The 22,085-nt window shown below is 37.3% G+C and overlaps 2 protein-coding genes across 5 annotated transcripts in view; one reads left to right on the top strand and one right to left on the bottom strand.

Annotated features, from left to right (window-relative positions):
- The window catches only part of cacna2d3 (calcium channel, voltage dependent, alpha2/delta subunit 3), a 46,239-nt gene extending 32,246 nt beyond the window's left edge, over positions 1-13,993 (bottom strand). For 3 of the 4 annotated variants that reach the window (XM_056248534.1, XM_056248535.1, XM_056248536.1), the window contains exons 1-4: positions 13,145-13,992; positions 12,189-12,270; positions 4,721-4,837; positions 2,352-2,411 (exon numbers count right to left, since the gene is read on the bottom strand). In XM_056248534.1, coding sequence (XP_056104509.1) covers positions 2,352-2,411; positions 4,721-4,837; positions 12,189-12,270; positions 13,145-13,263 — 378 coding nt within the window. In that variant the 5' untranslated portion in view covers positions 13,264-13,992. Of the gene's footprint in view, positions 1-2,351; positions 2,412-4,720; positions 4,838-12,188; positions 12,271-13,144 lie in introns of all 4 variants that reach the window. The other variant, XM_056248533.1, reaches the window with a different exon arrangement.
- Positions 13,994-16,820: 2,827 nt separating this feature from the next.
- Positions 16,821-21,647, top strand: parapinopsinb (parapinopsin b). The gene is made up of 4 exons (XM_056248507.1): positions 16,821-17,345; positions 18,461-18,789; positions 19,745-19,978; positions 21,449-21,647. Exons 1-4 carry the CDS (start codon positions 17,012-17,014, stop codon positions 21,566-21,568), a joined length of 1,017 nt encoding a protein of 338 aa, XP_056104482.1. The 5' UTR covers positions 16,821-17,011; the 3' UTR covers positions 21,569-21,647.
- Positions 21,648-22,085: the final 438 nt, after the last annotated feature.

The raw sequence follows: 22,085 nt of genomic DNA, 5'->3' as shown, positions 1-22,085 counted from the left end.
ATGGTGAGCATAAAAGACTTTTGAACAATAGTAAGTCAAATTATAATTTTTTAAACAACCTATAAGATTGATCAAACACTTAACTGAGAACTCAGTTATGTTTAATTTAAGTATCAACTTTGCCTCAGATGTTTTTCCAGAAAAGTTAATAATAATTTCTGAGTTTTTAGATGCAGACTTTGCGAGATCTGAGATCTGAAACTCTAGAGGAGTGTGAGTGTACATGTGAGATTAACAGGGTCTTTCACTCAGACATAAAACTACAGAATGTTCAGCAAAAGTCTCTGTTTAATGGAGACATTAAACATTCCTGATTTCTCTTTCCTACATGAAAACAGTCAGGTATGCTTAACCATTTAGACTAAACCATTAAGGCCCAGTTTCACAGACAGGGCTTAGACTAAGCCAGGATTAGGCCTTAATTCAATTAGGGCATTTAAATAGCTTTTATAAACGTGCCTATGAAAAAAAAAACATTACTGCTGTGCATCTTGAGACAAAACAATGGCAGAGACATATATTAAGATATGTCAGTGCGAGTTGCTTTCAGTTAAGACAGCTCAAACATGCATTTTAGTCTGGGACTAGGCTTAAGCCTTGTCTGTGAAACCGGGGGTATAAATGTTAGTTTACGAACTGCACGCACACACACACACTCTATAGATACAACATTTCACGCTTGCATCCCAGACGAACTATAAAGGATATCGGGCAAAGAACATTTAGTTTGTGTCCAGAGGGCATGCGTGATTAAACTACCTCTCACTTTACTGGACCAGAGGTCATTCTGTGAAAAGAGGCTATCTATCTGTTAGGTGAGGGTACTTGATAACACCTTTGTGTTTACTATTAAGCAGTTTGTGTATGTGTGTGTGCACTTGGGTTCAGTTCCTGTTTGGGGGGGGGGCATCACTTCAGAGCTCAGCAATGACAGCTCATACCACGGCTGGGCGCTCCGGTGATACACCCCAGGAGGGGCGGAGGGGGAGCAGAGTCGAGAGGAGCGTAGCGAGGCAGAGGAGAAACGCTCCACACTCAGCGTTTCTGACAGCACTGCGACAAGCTTTTGAGGGTTATCAACAAACAGCAGGAGCAGGTGCTGCACACCCCAACGAGTCCCGGTCCCAGTGGGTCCCAGTGAGTGAATCAGAACTCCTCATTCAAAGAGACACGGTCAGAACCGTTTCATCCAGACCTTTATAAACGTTCACTCTCGGCCAGACCATTTATTGAAAGCTGAGTTTTTATATACTCACACTGAGGCACTAAAATAATTAGATTAAAACGCTTAAATAACTTAACATTATTTTCATGACTTTTTTTTTATTTTGGTGCATTTTTATTTGCAATTTATCACTCTTTTTATTTTTACATTTATTCCTGTAGTAAATCTCCATTACATTTTTTATGTCCTGATGTCTTCGATCGACATCAATATAACCAATAAAACACTCAGAAAAATGTATTATTTTAATAAATCATATATATATATTCATTTGTAATTAATTGCATTGCTCTTTTTATAATTATATTTATTTCCTGAAAAAAAAAATGCACTAAAAATGTATTCTTTTAATAGATTATTCTTACAATTACTAATCAATTTACATTGTTATATACACCACAAAAAAAACACAAATTAAACCGAGTGAGTTAATGAGAGTATAAAATGGATTAATGTGTTAGAATAAAGAGTGTGTAGCTCTAAAATAAACATCCTTCAATTCAACCAAAAGGTTTTTGTTATAAAAAACAATATACAGAAATATAGAGGGTACAAAACCGACTCTTTCACTACAATTAGTTGTGTGAATAAAAAAAAAGACACAGTTTATGAATTACTGGAAATGTATTTCTACTTACAAGAGAGTGAATGCACGAATTCATTACTGAGGGGGGATACCATTATTTTAAACGTATTTTGCTTCAGTGAATTTTCCATTTGTCCCTGAATAGCGCAGCCAACGTGGAGTCATTTATCTTAGTCGGAGTGCGGAGGCCGGAGCGAGGGGAGGGCTTTCCGGCACATAAATATATATATAAATATAATTCACTTCAAGAACTAAGCTGGAGGTCATGTACAGGATATTTGCATAAAGCAGGGCTACAAGATTATGGCAAGGAGAGCAGGGGCTTTATTAAAATATCCCTTAAGATTCTATTCTAAAGAACACAATAGAATCTATGAAATATTCATGAAAATAGGAGCATTTTAAAAATTAATATGCAATTTTGTGTTAAACAAAATGTATAAGAGCATTAGAGTGATTGGTTTTTTTAAGAACTGTTCATGGTTCTGAAATCTTCCCATGTAATACAGCAAAACCATACAAGTGTACAAACTCTCTCACCTGTAGGTCAGGGTTCTCCTCATGCTGAAGATGAGCTTCCTCCGCAGCTTCTACAAGCCTCTACATATGAGTGACATGACACAGAGAACAGCAGAAACTTAGAAGAGATGACTGATGGCAAAATACACACACTTGTTCTTGATGAGCAACATGAGCTAGATTTCAAAGATGCAGACATTTGTGAAAATAGCCTCTAGCTACATGTAAAGGCATTTTATAACTTCATTTGATAATTTCATAACATCATTAACAAATGTATTACATTTTATAATGCTTATCAGATCATAAGTTAATGTACTTTTAGAATGCCTTTGGTTCATATGGAGGGGGGTGGGGGTTGACTTTCAATAACAAACTGACCCTGAGAAACATGATTCACAGATGTAAAACTTGACAATTAGCCCCGTCATAAAGACAGATTTATTCAAGTTAAATAGTCATAATGATTTATTTATGAAAATAATTGCATAAGGTGACCTCTTTAAAGCAATAATATAATGTTTAGTTTACCTGCTGCTTGCAAACAGGTTGCATTTCACATGGTGACTTGTTCCCTTGCGGCAAACACGTGTATGTGTGTGTGTGTGTGTGTGAGCGCGAAGGACAGTTTATGTTTTGTCGTCATTGAAAAATGCTGGCATGCATTTTTTTTTTAGTTACATGGCGGTATAATTGCTTCCAATCCACAACACGCTTTAGGAAAAATAATTAATACTTGTCGCATTTGGTGGAAATTATAGCAACAGAACCAAAAAAAAGAGGCTTTGTGCCAATTTTATAAATACATGCTCTGTAAAATATAATACTATAAGGCTATGTCACTGAAAAAAAATAAAATAAAAAAATAACATGTTCTAAATGTTTTATAGGCCTACAAACAGGATACGAATTATGACCGTCAAAACATAAGGCCGGAGGGGGCGTTTATTCTTTTACACGCAAGTAGCACGTGTTTTAAACGTTTTATTAACCACAAAAGCTAAAGAGGTAGAGAGGTAAAAAAAACAACAACAAAAAAACAGTTAGATAGACCGCGGATTTTCACCTGTTGCCAAACAGGTGGCGCTAGAGAACTGAATAGCGCGTTTACCTGAGGAGGAACAACCACAGCAAATATAGGTCTACAAACGATTACGGTAAGTTAACTAACATGACAAATTGGCATTTATAACTTCAGCCGAGATTTACATCACAGATAGGCCTAACGTTATATCCTAAAAAAAAAAAAAAACATTTTGTTTACCGTCAATTTGACGGTAACGTTAGTTGTTAGCTGCTGAACCCCAAAAGATTACACGCCGAAAAATAGCCTAGTTAACTTACCTATTAGCCTACAAATTCCTTTAAGACAACCCCGAAAGACAGTTTATTGTTCTGACTCACCTAGTTACTAACCCCAGAGGTTAAGTTGGAACTTTTTACAGCTTTCAAACAATAGGCTATTTCAGTAAAATAAGTTTGTCAGCGCCCAGATTTCATCTCACAATATGCTTGCTCGTGAACAAAAGTCGCGTTCGCGTGAGTAGCCTAATCATTTGTCATTTTATTATAACGTTAGATTTAACATATCACAAGTAGGCCTATATAGCCTAACAAAAAAAAACGTTTTAAAATAATTTAAAATGAATAAACACGAACATTATCAGTAGAAAATCATTTAAAAATAGGCCTAACATCATTCTGGATAAAACATTTAAATATATATTTTTTTTTCATTTGTTGGCTATTTGTAGAATTATTTTCCAATAGAATAAAATGTGCTGCAACACACTTGGATTTTTGTGGTATAAATTGTATCAAACTCACTTCAAATCCGGCGAACGTGTAAATTTATTCCGTAGCCTAAATACGCGCATGCATTTTATAAAATCGGTATGCAGTAGCTACAATTGCATGAGGTGTATTTCATGGGTTTTACCTTTCATGGCAAACCGACTCCATTGCATCATAAAGTGACTGTGTGTATCTGCAGGAGTTAGATAAGCCTATCTCCTCCACACACACAGGCAATTAAACCCTGGACCGTGTGTGTGTGCCTCTGAAGAATAACGGCACGAGCCGGTTGAAAATCTATATGTTCTTCTGTATAGAAGAGAAGCTTCAACCGAGATGCTTTCTATACGTTAGCAATAATTAAAGCTGTTGCGGCTGCTGCATCCAAGACAATAAAATGATTGATGGAAAATGCTGAAACAATAAGAATTCATGCGCAAATCGTAAAATAATTTTAAAAAGGCAATAGATAGCCTAATAATAATTCCAATCTATATTAACAACAACGAAAAACTATAGACGATGTTATTGAAGGCTGTTCATAAAAAAAAAACGCATGCAGAACATTTGAAATTCTCTTCCTCTTAATTACTTACTCGTGTAGCCTCAGCTTTTTTCCGAAATATTTCCTCCATATTCTGCGCCACATTTTTCACCACTTTTGCGCCGTCGATCTCTTCTATTCGCACCGATTTCTCATGTTCCTTGTATTTCTAAAGAGAAATAAATGGGTCTTGTTACGCAATGAATACACGACAGACATTGTACTACTTGTTGTGTCAGTGTGGTCAAGGCTGAATCTGAATGACATGTTAATAAAAAAAAATATATTGTGAGCAGCATTAAAAATACTTTTAAATAAAACTAAAGCACCAGTTGTTTTCTGTAATTCAATCGAATCAAATACCTAAAATATTCATGTTGAATGCAGCTTTTCTGGCAATAGTGAAACTATGTTGCATGTATTAACAGCAATTTATTAATACAAAAATAAATGTATTCAACTCTTTAAAAAGCACATTAACATAGGCTATAACAAAAAAAGTACATCAGATCGCAAATAAAATAAAATAAAATACATTTTATTTAACTGCATTCATATTTGCACACTTTAATACAGCAGATCCCTTTATTCTTTCTTTGCTGTGTGTGTGTGTGTGTGTGTGTGTGTGTGTGTGTGTGTGTGTGTGTGTGTGTGTGTGTGTGTGTGTGTGTGTGTGTGTGTGTGTGTGTGTGTGTGTGATCCTGGTAAACCCTAGGTTGTGGTGACCAAATGTCCCCACAAAGTTAGTATTACCAGTAATGTTTTGACCTTGTGGGGACATTTTTTGGTCTCCATGAGAAAAACAGTTTATTAATCAAACAGAATGATGTTTTTTGAAAATGTAAAAATGCAGAAATTTTTCTGTGATGGGTAGGTTTAGGGTTATAGAATTTACAGGTTGTACAGTATAAAAATCTATTTGTCTATGGAATATTCTCATAAAACATGAAACCCCAATATGTGTGTGTTCACATTTCAATTATCAAACAATCTCAATGGAAATCTTATTAGAAGGTCTTTGTTTATTAATATATCTAAAGAAAATCTCCATATAAAAAATCAGCAAATTCAGACATAAAACTCCACCAGACATAAAACAGATAGAAAAATATAAACTTAACTAAAACAACATGTTTAGCTCAAGAGCTTTTAGTGGTAAAAATGTGTACAAAGTAAATTAGATGTGGGTAACCCAATCATCTTTTCTTTAAGTCTAATGGATAGTTTGATACCTTAAAACATGAGTTTAAGTGATCAATGTCCAGCATGACAAGTAAAATGTTCTGTGATGGTATAGATAGGGGCATTTGCATATGCAAATCTGAGCGAGGGAGGCTAATATGTGTGGCAGCTTTTTTAAATGACGAGAGACAGTGATGGAGAGACAGGGGACAGTAAGAAGAGGCCTTTACAAGTCTCTATGACCTACGCTTTGCATTGTCTCTTTGTTAATACAGCTGTCATTCCCATTTGAGTTAGTGCCACAAGTCTTCAGATAAGCGTGTCGTCATGCGCCCCTCTCTGACAGCGGCCTCTCTGATTGGCCGATAAGACCAATCCTCTCCAGATAACGAGCTCAATCTTGTCCCTGTAATTGGTGGAACTGCTGCTGCAGTGTCTATTATTGGTGGAGGAAGAGCGTTGTGAGTGGGCTGATTTGAGGAGGGTGGGCGTGGCTTGTCGAAAGGGCCACGCATTGTTGGAGGGTAATTGAAATGGAGTCAGAATTCAGTAGAAAGATAATAAGTTGTCAAGCCTGGGCGAGTCTGGATAATGAACTACACTTCAGACAACGCTGAGTCTGCAATACAAGCGACACCTGAAGCAACAGCACTCAATGGGCATTGTGATATTAGACTATTCAAACACACTCAGGCATCGACGCCTGCAGGCTTACACCACTCCACTATAAAAAAAAGCCTTTCTGATTAAAATAAGTTCATGTTTAGTGAAACATGGACAGATTTAATAAAAAAAAATAAAAAAAATACACTCAAATACCAAACCGTGTGCCCCACAGCCTTTCTGATTTCTTGAAGACAAATGGACATAAATGGCATCAACACACACACACACACATTAAAATCTTAACTTCAAAAAAGGCTTATAAAAATTCGTTTCCAGTTTTTTAAGGCAACATTATATAAATTGCATCAAAACACTCTTGCACATCTCAAATCCCAATAAGTGTTCAACACACTCCTTTAAACATAAAAAAGCATTTTGGTTAGTGTTAAGTGAGACATGGACATGCATTTCATGAAAAAATGTGTGGATAAAAAATGTGACAGGACAAGAAGTCTCCCGTTTCCAGTATGAGAAAAATATGAATGCATGTCTTTCTCCGTTTTTTTAAGCACAACAGGACATAAATCACATGAAAACACATAGAACATTTCCCTGAATCTAAAAAAGCAAAACAGAATGTGAATCCAAAAACAGGACATACATTACATCATGTAAACAGTATGCATACATGTCTGTCTCAGTTTTGTAAAGTCAACAGGATACACACACACACACACACACACACACACACACACACACACACACACACACACACACACACACACGTTGGGTTCCCATGGTTTATAGGGACCTTCCATAGACAAAATTATAAGCTGTTTTCCTAATGGGGTAAAAAAAAAAAAGGTCCCCACAAAGACAAGGATTTCGGATATTGCCATCTTTGTGAGGACGTTTTGTCCATATAACGTAGGATTTACCAGGACCACACACACACACACACACACACACAAACACATCACTAGTTCCACAGTCCTTGTAACTTACAAAATGTCTTGTGATAAAAAATATGTTTTCTGTAAGCAAAACACTTTTTTTTTTTTTTTTTTACAAGACAACAGGACATCAAATAGCATGAAAACACACACTCTGGCTCATATCAGACCCCCAACATGTTTCTAACACCAACACCCCCCTCCACACACACAGATCGTAGCACCACGCGGCAAATTACCCCTTTAAGAGAGAGACCATGGAGAGTTATTGAGGCGGAACAGTTCATTTCACGCCTGTCCTGCCTCCCCACCCCTCACCCTCTGTCCCGGCACCCTCCCCAGCCCCAAAAAAAGCCATAATCAAAGCCATTAATGCTGCGTTTGTCAATAGTGATGATCACCCCACTGATTCAAAACACAGTAGAGAAATAGTCCCAGGGGGTGTCCCAAACTACCAGATGCTCCTGGACAAAACAGGTTTTTGCCATCATATTCTCAAGATGCTACAAAATTATTCAATGTAAAGATGCCTAATGGTAAAGTATTTGTACAATCTGTTATTTTGTTGGGGCGAGGTGGAAATTTCTGCGATTGAAAGCAACAAAGGGTGACATTTGAATGGCTACCCCTCCCACCATACCCCCCCCCCCCACCCCCTTGTGTAAAAATCAGGTAATTTTGCATAACAAGCTTAATGATCACTCTTAACGATCCTCCTTAATGAACCGGCCTGCTGCCTCATCCCTCCCTTTCTGCTTCCAGCTCTTCAGACAGGCAGTTTATTGGCCCTGAGCCCCACCCATCGGTCACGCCCACTGAGCAGGATGATGGGAAAAAGTGCAAACATACGCAGAAATGGCAATGAAGAGAGAACACAACTGGCTGGGACATTTTACTGTGTGTGTGTGTGTGTGTGTGCGCGTTTAGGCTGATGATGAAGATCATTCTGGGTGGGATGATGGAACATGTTCATTATTGATGCTTTTGGCTGAATCAGGAATAGATTTCCATCTTAACTCTCACCTTAAAGCGATAGTTCACGCAAAAATGTGTCATTTTTTACTCACCCTTATTTCATTCCAAACCCATTTGTTGTATTTTATTATGTCGTTTTTTTTTCATTGATAACTGAAGGATAGATAATAAACAATCTTCCCTCATTTCTTTTTAATACAGTTCATAGTAGGGATGTACCAAAATCTTTTTGGGCCGATATACAACATTTTTAACAAATAACTATTGGCCAATTTAGATAGCCTACCAATATTTGTTACTTGCATAATTTTGTCATTAAAATTGATAGTTTTAAATTAGCAAAGTTCAAAAACGCATGTATTAAAGGTGAACTATGCAGGTTTTTTACCTCAACCGATCAGCTTCGGAGTCATTGGAATGGTTATATTACTCTTTTCGGGTTGAATGGTGGTCGTTTCGCACCCCCCTATCACATGTGAGCGGAAAAATCACACTTGCAACTTTGAGCCGGCGGGCCGCAGCATCAGGAAGTGTCGCGTGATATCAGGTCTCGCGATGTAACGAATTGCTTTACGGCAAAAAACAGATCTGATAAAATGAGCATCAAACAGAAACAACCCGGCGCCGTATACATGTGGTGTTCGAGGCGCACATACAATACAGACTGCCGACAGTTAAACAGGGCGCACAGCTCTTAAAGGGGCCACACCTTATTTAAACTCGTTACAGCGTCCATCCTACTGAACAGGTACCGGTGTACAGGGGGAGGGGATCCGGCCGTGAGTGCAGAGCCATCTCTGCGTGAGTGCTATTCACGACAGTACAAGTACTCCACAGCGACTCTAGGGGTCGCTGTTTGACAAAAACGGAATTCCTACTTAGTGCTGCTTTAAGGTATAGCTACTAGCTAGTTTATTGCTGCATCGTCAAATTATTTTCTTTGAACATGGATTGGATCCATTTAACACTCAACAGGCCAACATTATAAGAGAGGCACAGAGTAAGATGTAAAAAAACCTAAATAAAATACAAATACGAAAACTTGACAACCTTCAAAGGTTATTATTGCTATCAAACTATATGCTGACAAACTATATTTTGTACAGATTTCATTTTGTTCACCGCAGTTAATTAACTATTGTATGCCGATGTTTTTACATTGATCAAAAATCGGCCGATAAATATCAGCTGCCAATACATTGGTGCATTAATATTTCATAGTGACCACATCTGTCCTAAATGGACAAAAAGCACCACACAAGTTGGCAATATGATTAATGCACTATATTTCAGCTTTCTGGATCATACAATTTTATAGCAAATAACAAATGGAAATTTAAGTCGATCATAATCTTCCACTCTGAAGCTCTGAAATTTCATTTGCATTCGCCTTCAGATATAAAAAAATATCTTGATGTATCAAAAATATTGATGCACAAGGCCATATTTGGCGTCATTGTCATGAAGTTTCATTGGTTTTTGTGTTTTTTGTAATAAATATGGTGTGCTTGTTTAAATATGCACAATGGGAAATTAGATTTTTCAGTAAATAATAACCCAAACATGAATATTGTCATCATTTATTCAACCTCATGTTGTTCCAAACCAGTATGACTTTATTTCTTCTGCAAAACACAAAAAAAAGATATTTTGAAGAACGTTGGTAATCGAACAACAGTAGCACTCGAGTCCATTGACTTCCATTGAGTCCATTCTATGAACAAAAAACACTAAAGGTGTGTCCCAATTCACGTACATGTGCACTATTCGATGCAGTTTTGTGAATAGTGTGAGTAGTGTGTTTGCATTGATGTAAAAAAATGAAGTGTTGAATGTTGGACACTTCATGCACTCAATTATTGTCCCAGCTTTCCTTACATTGCAAAGGGGGAGGGGCTATCGGACTCAGGTTGAGTACATGATGTATAGTATAAGTGCATAGTGCATCATTTGGGACATTTTTCAAAATATCTTTTTATGTTCCAGAGAAGAAACAAAGTCATACAGTTTGGAAGGGTAAGTATATGATTTTAATTTTTGGAGTATCCCTTAATATTTTAGTCTGTTTCTCACACTAAGCTACTGTCCGACTTTAGAAGACTCAGAGTTTAGCGTATGGGTCATGGACTAGTTTATGCTGTACGTTTTGGAGCTTGGCAGACATGGTTACTATGAACTGAACAGGAAAAAAAAATGTTTTGGAACAACATGAAGGTGTGTAAACAGACAGAATTGTCCTTTTTGGGTGAATTATTCTGTTAACAATTACACAAGGTAAATCAGCCACATTGGTCTCGGATCAGTGGATAAATACAACACCGGTAATGGCTCTGACTACACTATAGATTTTTCTGCAAGTAAGGGCCCAATAGCTAAAGATAGACCCTGAATCTCAGTTTTAGTTAAACAATCAGTGTTTGTGGACACATGTATCCTTCACAAAGACAGATTTATCTACCTCACTAACATACATGAAAACTCCCATCATTCTCAGCTGTAAATCTCAAAGCCTCAGTTTCAATTTCTGTTTCATTTCCGCTATTTTATAAACAGACCCGGGCTAGTTCAGTTAAAGAATCACGTACACATTCTGTGAGGAGGTAATTACAACGATAATATGTGCACTGATGGTGAGAGCTGGGCTCTTATCTCACACCAACACTGAGAGACTTATTAATACTTCAGAGAGAGAGAGAGACGGGGTTATCTCAAAACATCCATCACTGTTTTTCCTTCAATAGGATCCGAGAGGAAATGAAGTGTGTTCTGTAGTATACAACGCCACCGCATAGTGCGTTCAAACAGCAGGATTGGCTATAACACGCGGTATACTGGAACAAAGAAACCAGGTGGAGACCTTCATCCGCAAAATATCGGCAGTCACATAGATGTGAACTTTAATAATAAAATATTAATATTGTAATGCGTCTGAGCCTTTTTTCCTCTTTTGATATAGTTATCAATATTGAATTGTTTATATGTAAATATAAACCATCTACGTCACACCAAAAAGACTACATAATGTACACAACATGAACGGATATGAATGAGGAAATAGATAAATAATAAATAAAAAAATTAGACGAGGGCCGTCAAATGTATGCTTTATTGCCCTGTCTAATTTCCCTTGATTTTACTACTTTGTATATTTTTTGAAGAACATCATGATTTATTTAATCATTTTTAAAACATACATTTGTCTCCATATGCTTGAATTAAAAAAAAATGTTAACCCTGTGACCAAAAAGCACAGTTCATAATATCAGCTGCCACCGTGTGGCTAAAGTGTTTAGCACATCATCAGATGCTCCGTTTTCATTTATAAAGAGACACATTTATTCAGTTATTCTATTTGTCCAACTAGTCCTACACAGGTGTTTAGATGCGAAAGACAGATCGGGGGGAAAGAAACTCAGTGTAATGAGCCTTATCCAAAAACTCTCTCTCTCTCTCTCTCTCTCTCTCTCTCTCTCTCTCTCTCTCTCTCTCTCTCTCTCTCTCTCTCTCTCTCTCTCTCTCTCTCTCTCTCTCTCTCTCTCTCTCTCTCTCTCTCTCTCTCTCTCTCTCTCTCTCTCTCTCTCTCTCTCACACACACACACACACACACACACACACACACACACGTCTCAGATTATACACCTGGATGTTGTAAGGCAAACCCATCTGTATTCATATTCAAGAAGAGGTGTGTGTGTCAATGCAAGTGTGTGTGTGTGTGTGTGTGTGAGAGAGAGAGAGAGAGAGAGAGAGAGAGAGAGAGAGAGAGAGAGAGAGAGAGAGAGAGAGAGAGAGAAGGGGAAATACCTTCTGTAAGAGCTGAGATCCTGAGTATTTTGAAGCTATTGATTTTATTTCACCACCAAACGCTGAAGCCCAGAGTTTCACCCTGTTGGGGAAAGAAGAACCCATGTAATCACTTACAACACATTACGCCACAATTACAGTATTAGCAATGATAGATTAGAAATAAAAGTTAACAAAAGTTAATGCAAGAACTGTTTGTAATCATTATAATGTATTATATGTGGCCATACGGGAGCATATGTTTGTTAAATTCACATTGTTCTCCATTATGTTTCTCATTTTCTGTATGTCAAAAAAGTTTCTATGTCATAAAAGCTTCGCATACTGTATTTCACTCTACACTATCTTAAGGAGCTATAGTATTTACCTGATCTGACTCTTCTAAATGGCTTTCATTGGTGTAATGTAATGTTGCGAGCTTGATAATATCATATTACTGTAAATTATTTGGGGTTTAAATAAAATCAGTTGACTTAGCTGTTATAACATGAAGCACATTTCTGCACACTTTACAGTTTTTTTTTTTACATCATATAACAGCAATTATTAGGGCTTCTTTCCAATTAAAGTCTCATATTTGGACTCTAGAGATAACTAGACCCTCACAATAACCATCACAAAGCATAGTTTAAACCTCTAGTATGTGCTCTTATTATAGATTAAATGTCATTATTACGGCTTACAAATTAAGTCTTAAATTCAGACTCTTTGAAATACCGAAATGATGGCTCTCTGCGAATTTACATATGGATTTACTTCTCTATATTTTGCATGCATTCATGAACAATACTAGGTGTATGTATTCTAAAAGCATCTTATAGAAATTTCTTGACCCTTTCTTGAAACACCACTAAAGCCCTCACACAGGATAGTTTTAACCTCTCTTGGTTTCTATATACATGCATATAAATTAAATGCAATTGTTCTGGCGTGTGCATGCATGCTCTTCTACTCACACTGATAAGGGGATCTCCGGTTGGGACCCCCGCACCCCCGGCGCCGTCCAGAACGCGCTCATCACACACAAGAGGAGGCAGTGCGCGTGCTTCCGAGGAATTCTCCGGTCCTGCTGCATCCTTCCTCCAAAATTTCTTACGCTGCAAAAGAACCGGCGGCTCGGGCAGCCTTTAGAACTCCCCCTCCCCTCGGTCTCTCTCCCCCGGATACAAAAACAGCACCGCGCGCCAATTCAGCAGCACATCTGCCCGCCTCAGCGCGCGAGCTGCCTCCGGAGCTTCAGTCTCTCCGCCCAGCTGTCACACACCCCAAGACCTCCTGCTCGTGCTCTTTGACATCGATCCTTTGCTTTTTATCCCTGCATTGATGGCATAGAGAACTAAATAGATATTTAAATGCTTATTCTTGTGCACGAGCCTTTCTCTTATAGCTGATTAAGACCAAATGAACTCGCGCGCTCTCACTACTGGCGCTGCTGATATATGATGAACGACACTTTCGGGTCAGTGCATGTACTAAAGGCAGAAGTTTAGGGAGACGAGAAGCGAGCAGAAAGTCATCAAGACAGTAAGTGAGGCTCGTGTAAATCTAGGGAAGGAGATCCAGTGCGGTTTCCCCCACGCGAGCGCGCTCACGAGAGAAGCTGATGCGAAACTTCCCCTCGGCAACGCGCATTCCTCCGTTTTGGGGATGCTTTTGCTCTGGTGTCAAGCGGTGATAGAGATTACGTGAATCAGTATCATATTAGAGTTTTTTATATTCATATTTCATATTCACATAGAATACTAATTTACATAACAGCACTGTATGATTTGCATATTGCGGTTTTTAACTATTTTGTGTATTTCACCCAGGCAAGTTGTCACAAGCTGCTATATCTCCGTAACTGTGATTTGAGTCCAGTTCTATAAATAATAGTTTTTGGTTTCAAACAACTAGTTCCATTAGGAGAATTAGCCTATTTCTGTCCTCAAAATGCATTTGAGTATTTTCATTTACTGACAATATAATTCTGTATTTTGCTGTTTTCATTTATATACACATTTAATAAAAACATCAATACGCTCATTGATATACAGATTCAGCTAGATGTATTATGACGGCTCCTCATCAAAAGATGCCATAAAAGAGCAGATAGTCGTCAAAGAAAGTAAGTGAGTTAGATTTATGACCAGCCACTACTATAGCACTGACCTCTCCAGTCTGATGCTTAACAATGGCATCCAGGAGTTAATTGCTATTCTCTCATCTGTTTTTTTCTTCCTCTAATTATCATGAGCACATAAACGATGAGGTGCATTTGCGTGTGTGTGTGGTAAGGGTTCTGATGGATGTCTTCACACGGCCTGCGTCTCTGTGCAGTCATGATTAGCTGGTAAATGCATCATACATCACAGACTCGGCTAAACAGCGGCGACTGAAGCTGAAGAACACAAGCCATACTGTACTACTGCAATGCTGTTACACCGCGCAAAACTCTAAATGACATTCATAAACTTTTACAAAAAAGGAATTCTGGAACAAATCGCCTACCCTGCCTTCATGTATATTAAAATGCACATCCAGAGATATAAGTCTTACAGGGTCCTTCTTTAATCAGAACGACAAAAACAATAAGATTAAGAAGTTGTAGGTCTTTCAGGGACAGAAGCAATAGTTTTAACAACTCTTGAAGCAAATCCGGTTAGTCTGTGCTGGAGTTCACTCTTGTCTATTTTAATGCACGGCACCAAACACACAGTAATCTCTGTCTCGTCTTAATGGAAGTTAAAACTCTTAGCAGGTCAAATATAGTACTGGGTAAATGTGACATCTGGCACTGAAGGTGCTGGGAATCACACTTCTCAGCTTATCACAGAATATACAACACTGTATACATGGATAGAGATGCCTAGGAGCAAAAGCAAAACAAAAAAACTGATAAGGCCTCAACGCATTGACACATGGTGAATTCTTGTAAATTAGACGACTTTTGCCATTCATTTCAACACTTTACTGTTTTAATATCTCAAATTCAATGCAAACATTAACCTTTAGCATATTTTGAGCAGTTCACTTCATAATTTCAGTCCAGAAAAGTAGCCTACAAAACTGCACATATTAAAGGGATAATTCACCCAAAAACACAGTACAGCACTTCCGGGTTCTACGTCAACGCTTATTATTGGCCAGCTCCTGCATCAGCATCACACGCATGTGTAGTGGTGCTCAGCGTCAGCCAATAATTAGCCGGCATTGGCGTAGAACGCTGAAGCGCTGCACTGCGGTTACTACTCGAATAGAGGAGACCTGACACATGCAGAAGAGAAGAAATTGTTGAATAAAGTCGTTATTTTAGGGTTTGTTTTGCGCACAAAAAGTATTCTCGTCGCTTCATAACATTACATTTGAACCACTGTAGTCACATATTATAGCGATGTCTTTACTACCTTTCTGGGCCTTGAAAGTTGCAATGACGTTGATGTCTACTGTAAAAAATGATCGTGATTTTAACGGTAAAAGACGTAAAAATGCTACAGTGAAAAACCGTTAATTGGTTAATAGAAAGTTTCCTTACTATATACGGTAAATAACTGTGATAGATCTAACGGTACATTTAATGTAATTTTACTGTAAAATACCGTTAAATTGACAGTTTTTGAAAGTGAAAAAGAACAACTCATTGTATAATTTACAGTGAAAAAACGTAAATTTACATTACCACAATTCCTTGCGTGACACTTCACATTTGATGTATTTTTGTTGAAATAACTATGTTTCTTCTTAGTTCTCTTAGTTCTTATCAGTTATATACATTAGAGTTTTATGTTACATTTAATGTTGTTAAATTAATGTTTATTGCATTTTTAAAATTTCATGTGTTACCATGATGCTGTTTAGTGTTTGTGTGAATGACACTGTGCAGCTTCTATATATTAGCACTAACTTTCTCGTGGAAGAGTTGCTTGTGATGAGCTTTGATTGATCATGTGACTTTCATCACTGCTGTGATGATTGTTGGTTGTCAGTGTATTACAATGGTACAAAACAGATATTAATACAGAAATAGGTTGGAAAATTAACATTATATCAGATAATGAAATACGGTTTATTACTGTAAATTTTAAGTTAAGTCTGTAAAACCAATAACGTCTGTACCATATTTTTGACGGTAAAGTTCTGGCAACCACAGCTGCCGGTATTTTACCGTAAAAATGGCATTTTATTTTTTACAGTGTATGGAGGGATCAGAAAGCTCTCGGATTTCATCAAAAATATCTTAATTTGTGTTTCGAAGATGAACGAAGGTCTTACGGGTTTGGAACACATGAGGGTGAACAATTAATGAAAAAAATTCTATTTTGGGGAGAAATTTTAACCCTTTAATAACATGACGCTGTTTGCCCCTGCTGGTAGATACTGGAACGACACCTCGAGTATAGCTGTTCATTCTATACTCTGCATATACTATAAATATATTTTGTTTAATTTAACGCCTATATTTTAAATATACACTGTATATAGCAAACAGCCACAAAGCTGTGATTCTGAATCTTTGCATTTTCGTTATTCTAAAAGGAAAAACAGAAAATGTAGTATTTTTTTGTGACACTCCTACTGTAATCAAGGGAAGAGCTGGATCAGGGATCACACACCCAGGAGGACTTATTGTGTCTTAAGGATCTTTGGGATTTTTCTTCTTACAGCACCTAATCTGAATAAGAACTTTTTTTGTGTGTGTGTGTCGCCGACTTGAAGGTGCAGACAGAAGACGTGTGATGCAATGGTGCATGTCTGATGTACGTGAATGAACCAGCAGAGAAGAATATAGCTTGAAACTGACTGAAAAACTACTTTTTGTCTGTATTTTTATCAGACTTGGGGAGATGGACTCTTTCCCAGAATTCCTGAATGGCTCATCTATCCATGATGGCTCTGGTGCAAAGGTGCCCCTGCCGTGGGCCGGATTCCTCACGCTGTCCCTCCTCATGGCCGTGTTCTCCATCACATCTGTCGTGTTGAACGCTACAGTGATAGTCGTCACCCTCCGGCACAAACAGCTGCGACAGCCACTGAATTTTGCCCTGGTCAACCTCGCTGTGGCCGACCTGGGCATCACACTAACAGGAAGTGTGCCATATGTGGTGACCAACGCTGTGGGCTACTACATCATGGGACGGGTCGGTTGTGTATTGGAGGGATTTTGTGTCGCATTATTTGGTAAGTCTGTTGAGTTCATTCAAACACTAAATAATTATTTTAAACTGTATAATGTAAACTGCACCCCTGATGGGCTTCCAGACACTGAAAAAGCAACATTAAAAGAACACAAAAAAATGCTGGGTTGTTTCAACCCAAAGTTAGGTCAAATATGGACAAACCCAAATGTTGGGTTAAAAATCTAATTAAAAAATGTACAGTTGAAAGTGAAAGTTGAAGTTGGGTTAAAATGTTAAATTACATTTTTAACCCAACATTTGGGTTTGTCCATATTTTACCCAAATTTGGGTTGAAACAACCCAGCATTTTTAGAGTGAAAATATGACTTTATTCAAATTCAATTAGATATGTCCTGATTTAGCCTCAAAACCCAAATATTATTATTCTGTCAAATATTTTATATTTAGTGTTGAGAAAGCAAGGATCTCTATTATTAGGCTTATATTTTTGCGCATTTGAATTTTGGGAATTTGCTCATATTAGTGAATTTTGGCCTCTATCTATTTGAATGAAGCTGCTCTATTTCTCAAAATATTGTGTAAACATCATGAGCATGATCAGTGTTGGGTAAGTTATTGTAAAAAAGTAATGAATTATACTAATCATCAACAGTGTGATTAGATTAATGTACTAATTACTCTCTCTAAAGAGTATTGGATTACTTATTACTAATTACTTTCTAAATCCCAGATCAACCTCGAGTTGAACAATACAAGGACAGACACAGAACTGCACTTTTGATTCTTTCAAATAAACAATACAATTGCATAAATAATCCTTGAACTGACCAAAGTGTGTAAAGGGAGTTTACAAAGTGTTTACATTCAGAAAAAACATTTTAACATAAAATGTTACTATTGTTTTATATTGTTAGTCTATACAGTATTTAATACAATTACATCAGAATTCACTGTAATTCAATTACAGAAAAATGAAGAGTAATCCCTTACTTTACTTTTCAAGGGAAAAGTAATTAAATTACAGTAATTAGATTACTTAGTCATTAATTACACCCAACACTGAGCATGATCAGCCGACAGCCACAGATGTTAACCTTTAAAATGTGAACTTTATCTCAACTCTAATGCCGTCTTGTTCCTGTGTTGACTGCACAGGTATAACAGCGCTGTGCACAGTGGCCCTGATAGCTGTGGAACGGCTGTTTGTAGTGTGCAAGCCTCTGGGTACCATCACATTCCAGAGCAAGCACGCTGCCGGGGGGCTGGCGTTATCCTGGCTCTGGTCTCTCATCTGGAATACTCCTCCTCTCTTTGGCTGGGGAAGCTACCAGCTGGAGGGAGTCGGCACCTCATGTGGACCCGACTGGCAGAGTCGAGATTTCAAAAACATGTCTTACATCATCTGTTACTTCTCACTCTGCTTCGCTGTGCCATTTGTCATCATTGTGGTGTCATATTCATGGCTGCTCTACACGCTAAGACAAGTATAACTTTGTCCTTTTGACATTTTTGCTTTTTTTATGTTATCTTCACTGAGCCGGTGATGTTAAGTTTGTTGTTTGCACTATACATTTCATAATAACATCAAGTTTGTTTATGGAAGCCTACCCGTCACATAAGAAAAAATGTAAATCATTAATTAAGTCATAATTTATGTTTAGTAAATTATAATTAAGACATAAAAAATGATGAGAATAATGAAATTATGACATACTTTATGACATTTTGCTCCATGTGACGTCTGTACATATTGTATTTTTCCATCATTTTCATCATGGTATATTTCTTTCACTTGTTTGCATACTTGAATTATCAGTAACTTGAATTGATATTTTAGTATATCGAAGTTTAATGTTTTGATATTGTAGGCTATAATAAGTTTTGGTATTTTTTTAATGTTTCCTTATTTGCAGATTAATACATATTAAATGTCTGCACTAATCTTTCTTATTGACTAGTGGTGGCTAGAATAAATAATAAACATGGTTCTTCGATCAGTACCTTTACATTTTAGTACTTAAAGTTACCATGAAATCAAAACTGACAATTTTTTTTAAAATTCATGTTCTTGTAATCTTTATTTTCCCCTCTTGCAGTGACATCTTTTCTCTTCTCTGATGCTGTTTACCGGCACAAGGGCAACCTGTCACTCACATGACATCACAGCAATAGCAAACGACAACCATACAATTAATTCCTCATGGACCAAATCAAGCCCCGCCTAATATTCTTTTTTGTTCAAGAACCCTTTTTACTCAGATATACATCACAACTTTATTTTCATGCTGACTTTAAGTACATTCAAAAAACAAGTGTTTTTGTACTTTAACTCTCAGTAAAATTAAAGTGACAAACTTTTACTGGAGTGATATTTTATTAGGGTATCTGTACTTTTATTCAAGTATTTCATTTGTGTGTTTGGTCCTGTTTGTTTGACAGGTAGCTAAGGTAGGTGGAGGTGCGGCTGCGAGGGCAGAGGCTAAGGTGGCGCGGATGGTGGTGATGATGGTGTTGGCGTTCCTTGTGAGCTGGCTACCGTATGCTACTCTGGCTCTAATGGTTATCTTCAACCCTGATGTCCAGTTGCCTGTGCTGGTGAAGGTGGTACCCATATACATGGCTAAGAGCAGCACTGTATACAACCCTATGATCTACATATACATGAACAAACAGGTGAGTGAACCAGATGCAGATCGATCATGTTCATCAGTCTGATTTGCCTAACACAAAAGACATTAATGGAGTTATTGTCTCCCAAAAGAAAGAACCGATGCACAAGCCTATGTAGTTTGTTACAAATTTACATAATATCAGTCTATGCCGGCCCTCATTGGCTGCCTGCGATACAATGTCGACTTTGTCCTGCCCTCAAACATTGTAGTTGAAGCTGAGACTGGAAGAGTTTAGTTTGTGTTGTCGACATGTTAAGATGATGCCGTTTTCAGCGCTATAGAAGCAAATAATGAGGAACCAAAAGAATGAGAATGATCCAAAGAATGAGGACTCCGGGTCGAATTAATACGGTAAAACCATCGTTACTGTTCGTAACACTGTGTAACAAGCCCAGAGGAAGCCTCCGCCGACCAATCACAACAGACTGGGCCATCTGACCAATCAGAGTAGTGTATAGGCTTTCAGAAAGGAGGGGTTTAGTATGGAAGCTTGTTTCCGCCACTGAATAAAAAAATAAAAAATAAATAATTGCGACTTTTTATCTCACAATTGCGAGATATGAAGTCAGAATTGTGAGAAATAAAGTCGCAATTGCGAGATATAAAGTCGCAATTCTGAGAAATAAAGTCGCAATTGCGAGATATAAAGTCGCAATTATGAGAAATAGTCGCAATTGCGAGAAAAAAAGACAGAATTGCGACTTTTTTTCTCAGAATTGTGAGATATAAACTCGCAATTGCGAGTTATCAGGCCAATTCTAAGGGGGGAAAAAGACTAACTTTTTCCCCCTCAGAATAGTTTATATCTCACAATTTTGAGTTTACAACACGCAATTTCGACTTTATATCACGCAATTCTGACTTTATAACACGCAATTGCGACTTTATATCAATTCGGACTTTATATCTTGCAATTCTGACTTTATAACACGCAATTGTGACTTTATTTCATGCAATTCTGACTTTATAACACGCAATTCTGACTTTATTTCATGCAATTCTGACTTTACAACACGCAATTGCGATTTTATATCACGCAATTCTGACTTTATAACACGCAATTGCGATTTTATATCACGCAATTCTGACTTTATATCTCGCAATTCTGAGAAATAAAGTCAGAGTTGCGAGATGTAAAATCGCAATTGTGAGAAAAAAAGTCAGAATTGTGAGATAAAAAGTCGCAATTACCTTTTTTATTTTTCATTCTGTGGCGGAAACAAGCTTCCATAGATTAGAGAGAGTGAATCCTTATTCAAACCGTTTCAGACACTGTGAGAGAAGAGGTGATGCTGTAATGTTTATTATGAGAAAATAAAAATAAAAAATTAATTGGACTTCAAAAAAGGCTTCAAGTTTGGATATTTAATTTTTTTTTGTTGTAATAAGGTTCTACAATGCCACACAGCTAGTGTTGTTTATCAGTTTTAAGTAGTACGGTCTGTTTAAAAATGATAACGTTTTTTTCTAGTTCCAGAGGTATGCAATACCACTTCTGATGTGTGGAAAGGATCCCTGGCCTTCAGAGGACGATGCATCCGAGGTTCAGACCGTCGTGTCACCATTGAACAACAAAATCAGCCCAGAGTGACTTACCATTCACTACAGTCTGTTAGTGCATGATAAATGTGCTTCTCTGCTTAAAGAGAGATGATTTAATGAACACTGAAGGGTGGGTATTTAAGGCCAATAGTTTTTCATTCACATCTTGATTCATTACTTGCAAATGCTATTCAGAACTAGCTAGGGACATTTTCATTCTAGACAGTATTTGATTGGACAAAAATGTGTATCTCTTGAGTGCAAGATAAGCCAACAGTTATTTTTGTCTCTTTTTTTTTTTACCAGAAGACATGTTATGCTCTAAAAGTTCACTTTTGTCAACATTTAGGTTGTATACTAGCTTATAGATGACTTCAGAGCAAAATGTTCTTTTAAACTTTTTATTCATCAAAGAATCCTGAAAAAAGAATTAAGCAACTGTTTTCAACATTGATAAGAAATGTTTCTTGAGCAGCAAATCAGCATATCAGAATGATTTCTGAAGGATCATGTGACACTGAAGACTGGAGTAATGGTGCTGAAAATTCAGCTTTGATCACAGGAAT

This window comes from Rhinichthys klamathensis, unplaced genomic scaffold (genome assembly GCF_029890125.1).
Source record: "Rhinichthys klamathensis goyatoka isolate OS25496 unplaced genomic scaffold, OSU_Roscu_1.1 h1tg000056l_1, whole genome shotgun sequence".
NCBI lineage: Eukaryota > Metazoa > Chordata > Actinopteri > Cypriniformes > Leuciscidae > Rhinichthys > Rhinichthys klamathensis.
The sequence above is the reverse complement of the archived record's forward strand: the minus strand, read 5'-3'. Positions and strand labels throughout refer to the sequence as shown.

Excerpts from the sequence above, each read along its gene's own strand:
- parapinopsinb (XM_056248507.1), top strand. The coding sequence starts at position 17,012 with ATGGACTCTTTCCCAGAATTCCTGAATGGCTCATCTATCCATGATGGC. Across the intron at positions 18,790-19,744 it reads TGCTCTACACGCTAAGACAA|GTAGCTAAGGTAGGTGGAGG; the intron begins GTATAACTTTGT and ends TTTGTTTGACAG. Across the intron at positions 19,979-21,448 it reads ACATATACATGAACAAACAG|TTCCAGAGGTATGCAATACC; the intron begins GTGAGTGAACCA and ends GTTTTTTTCTAG.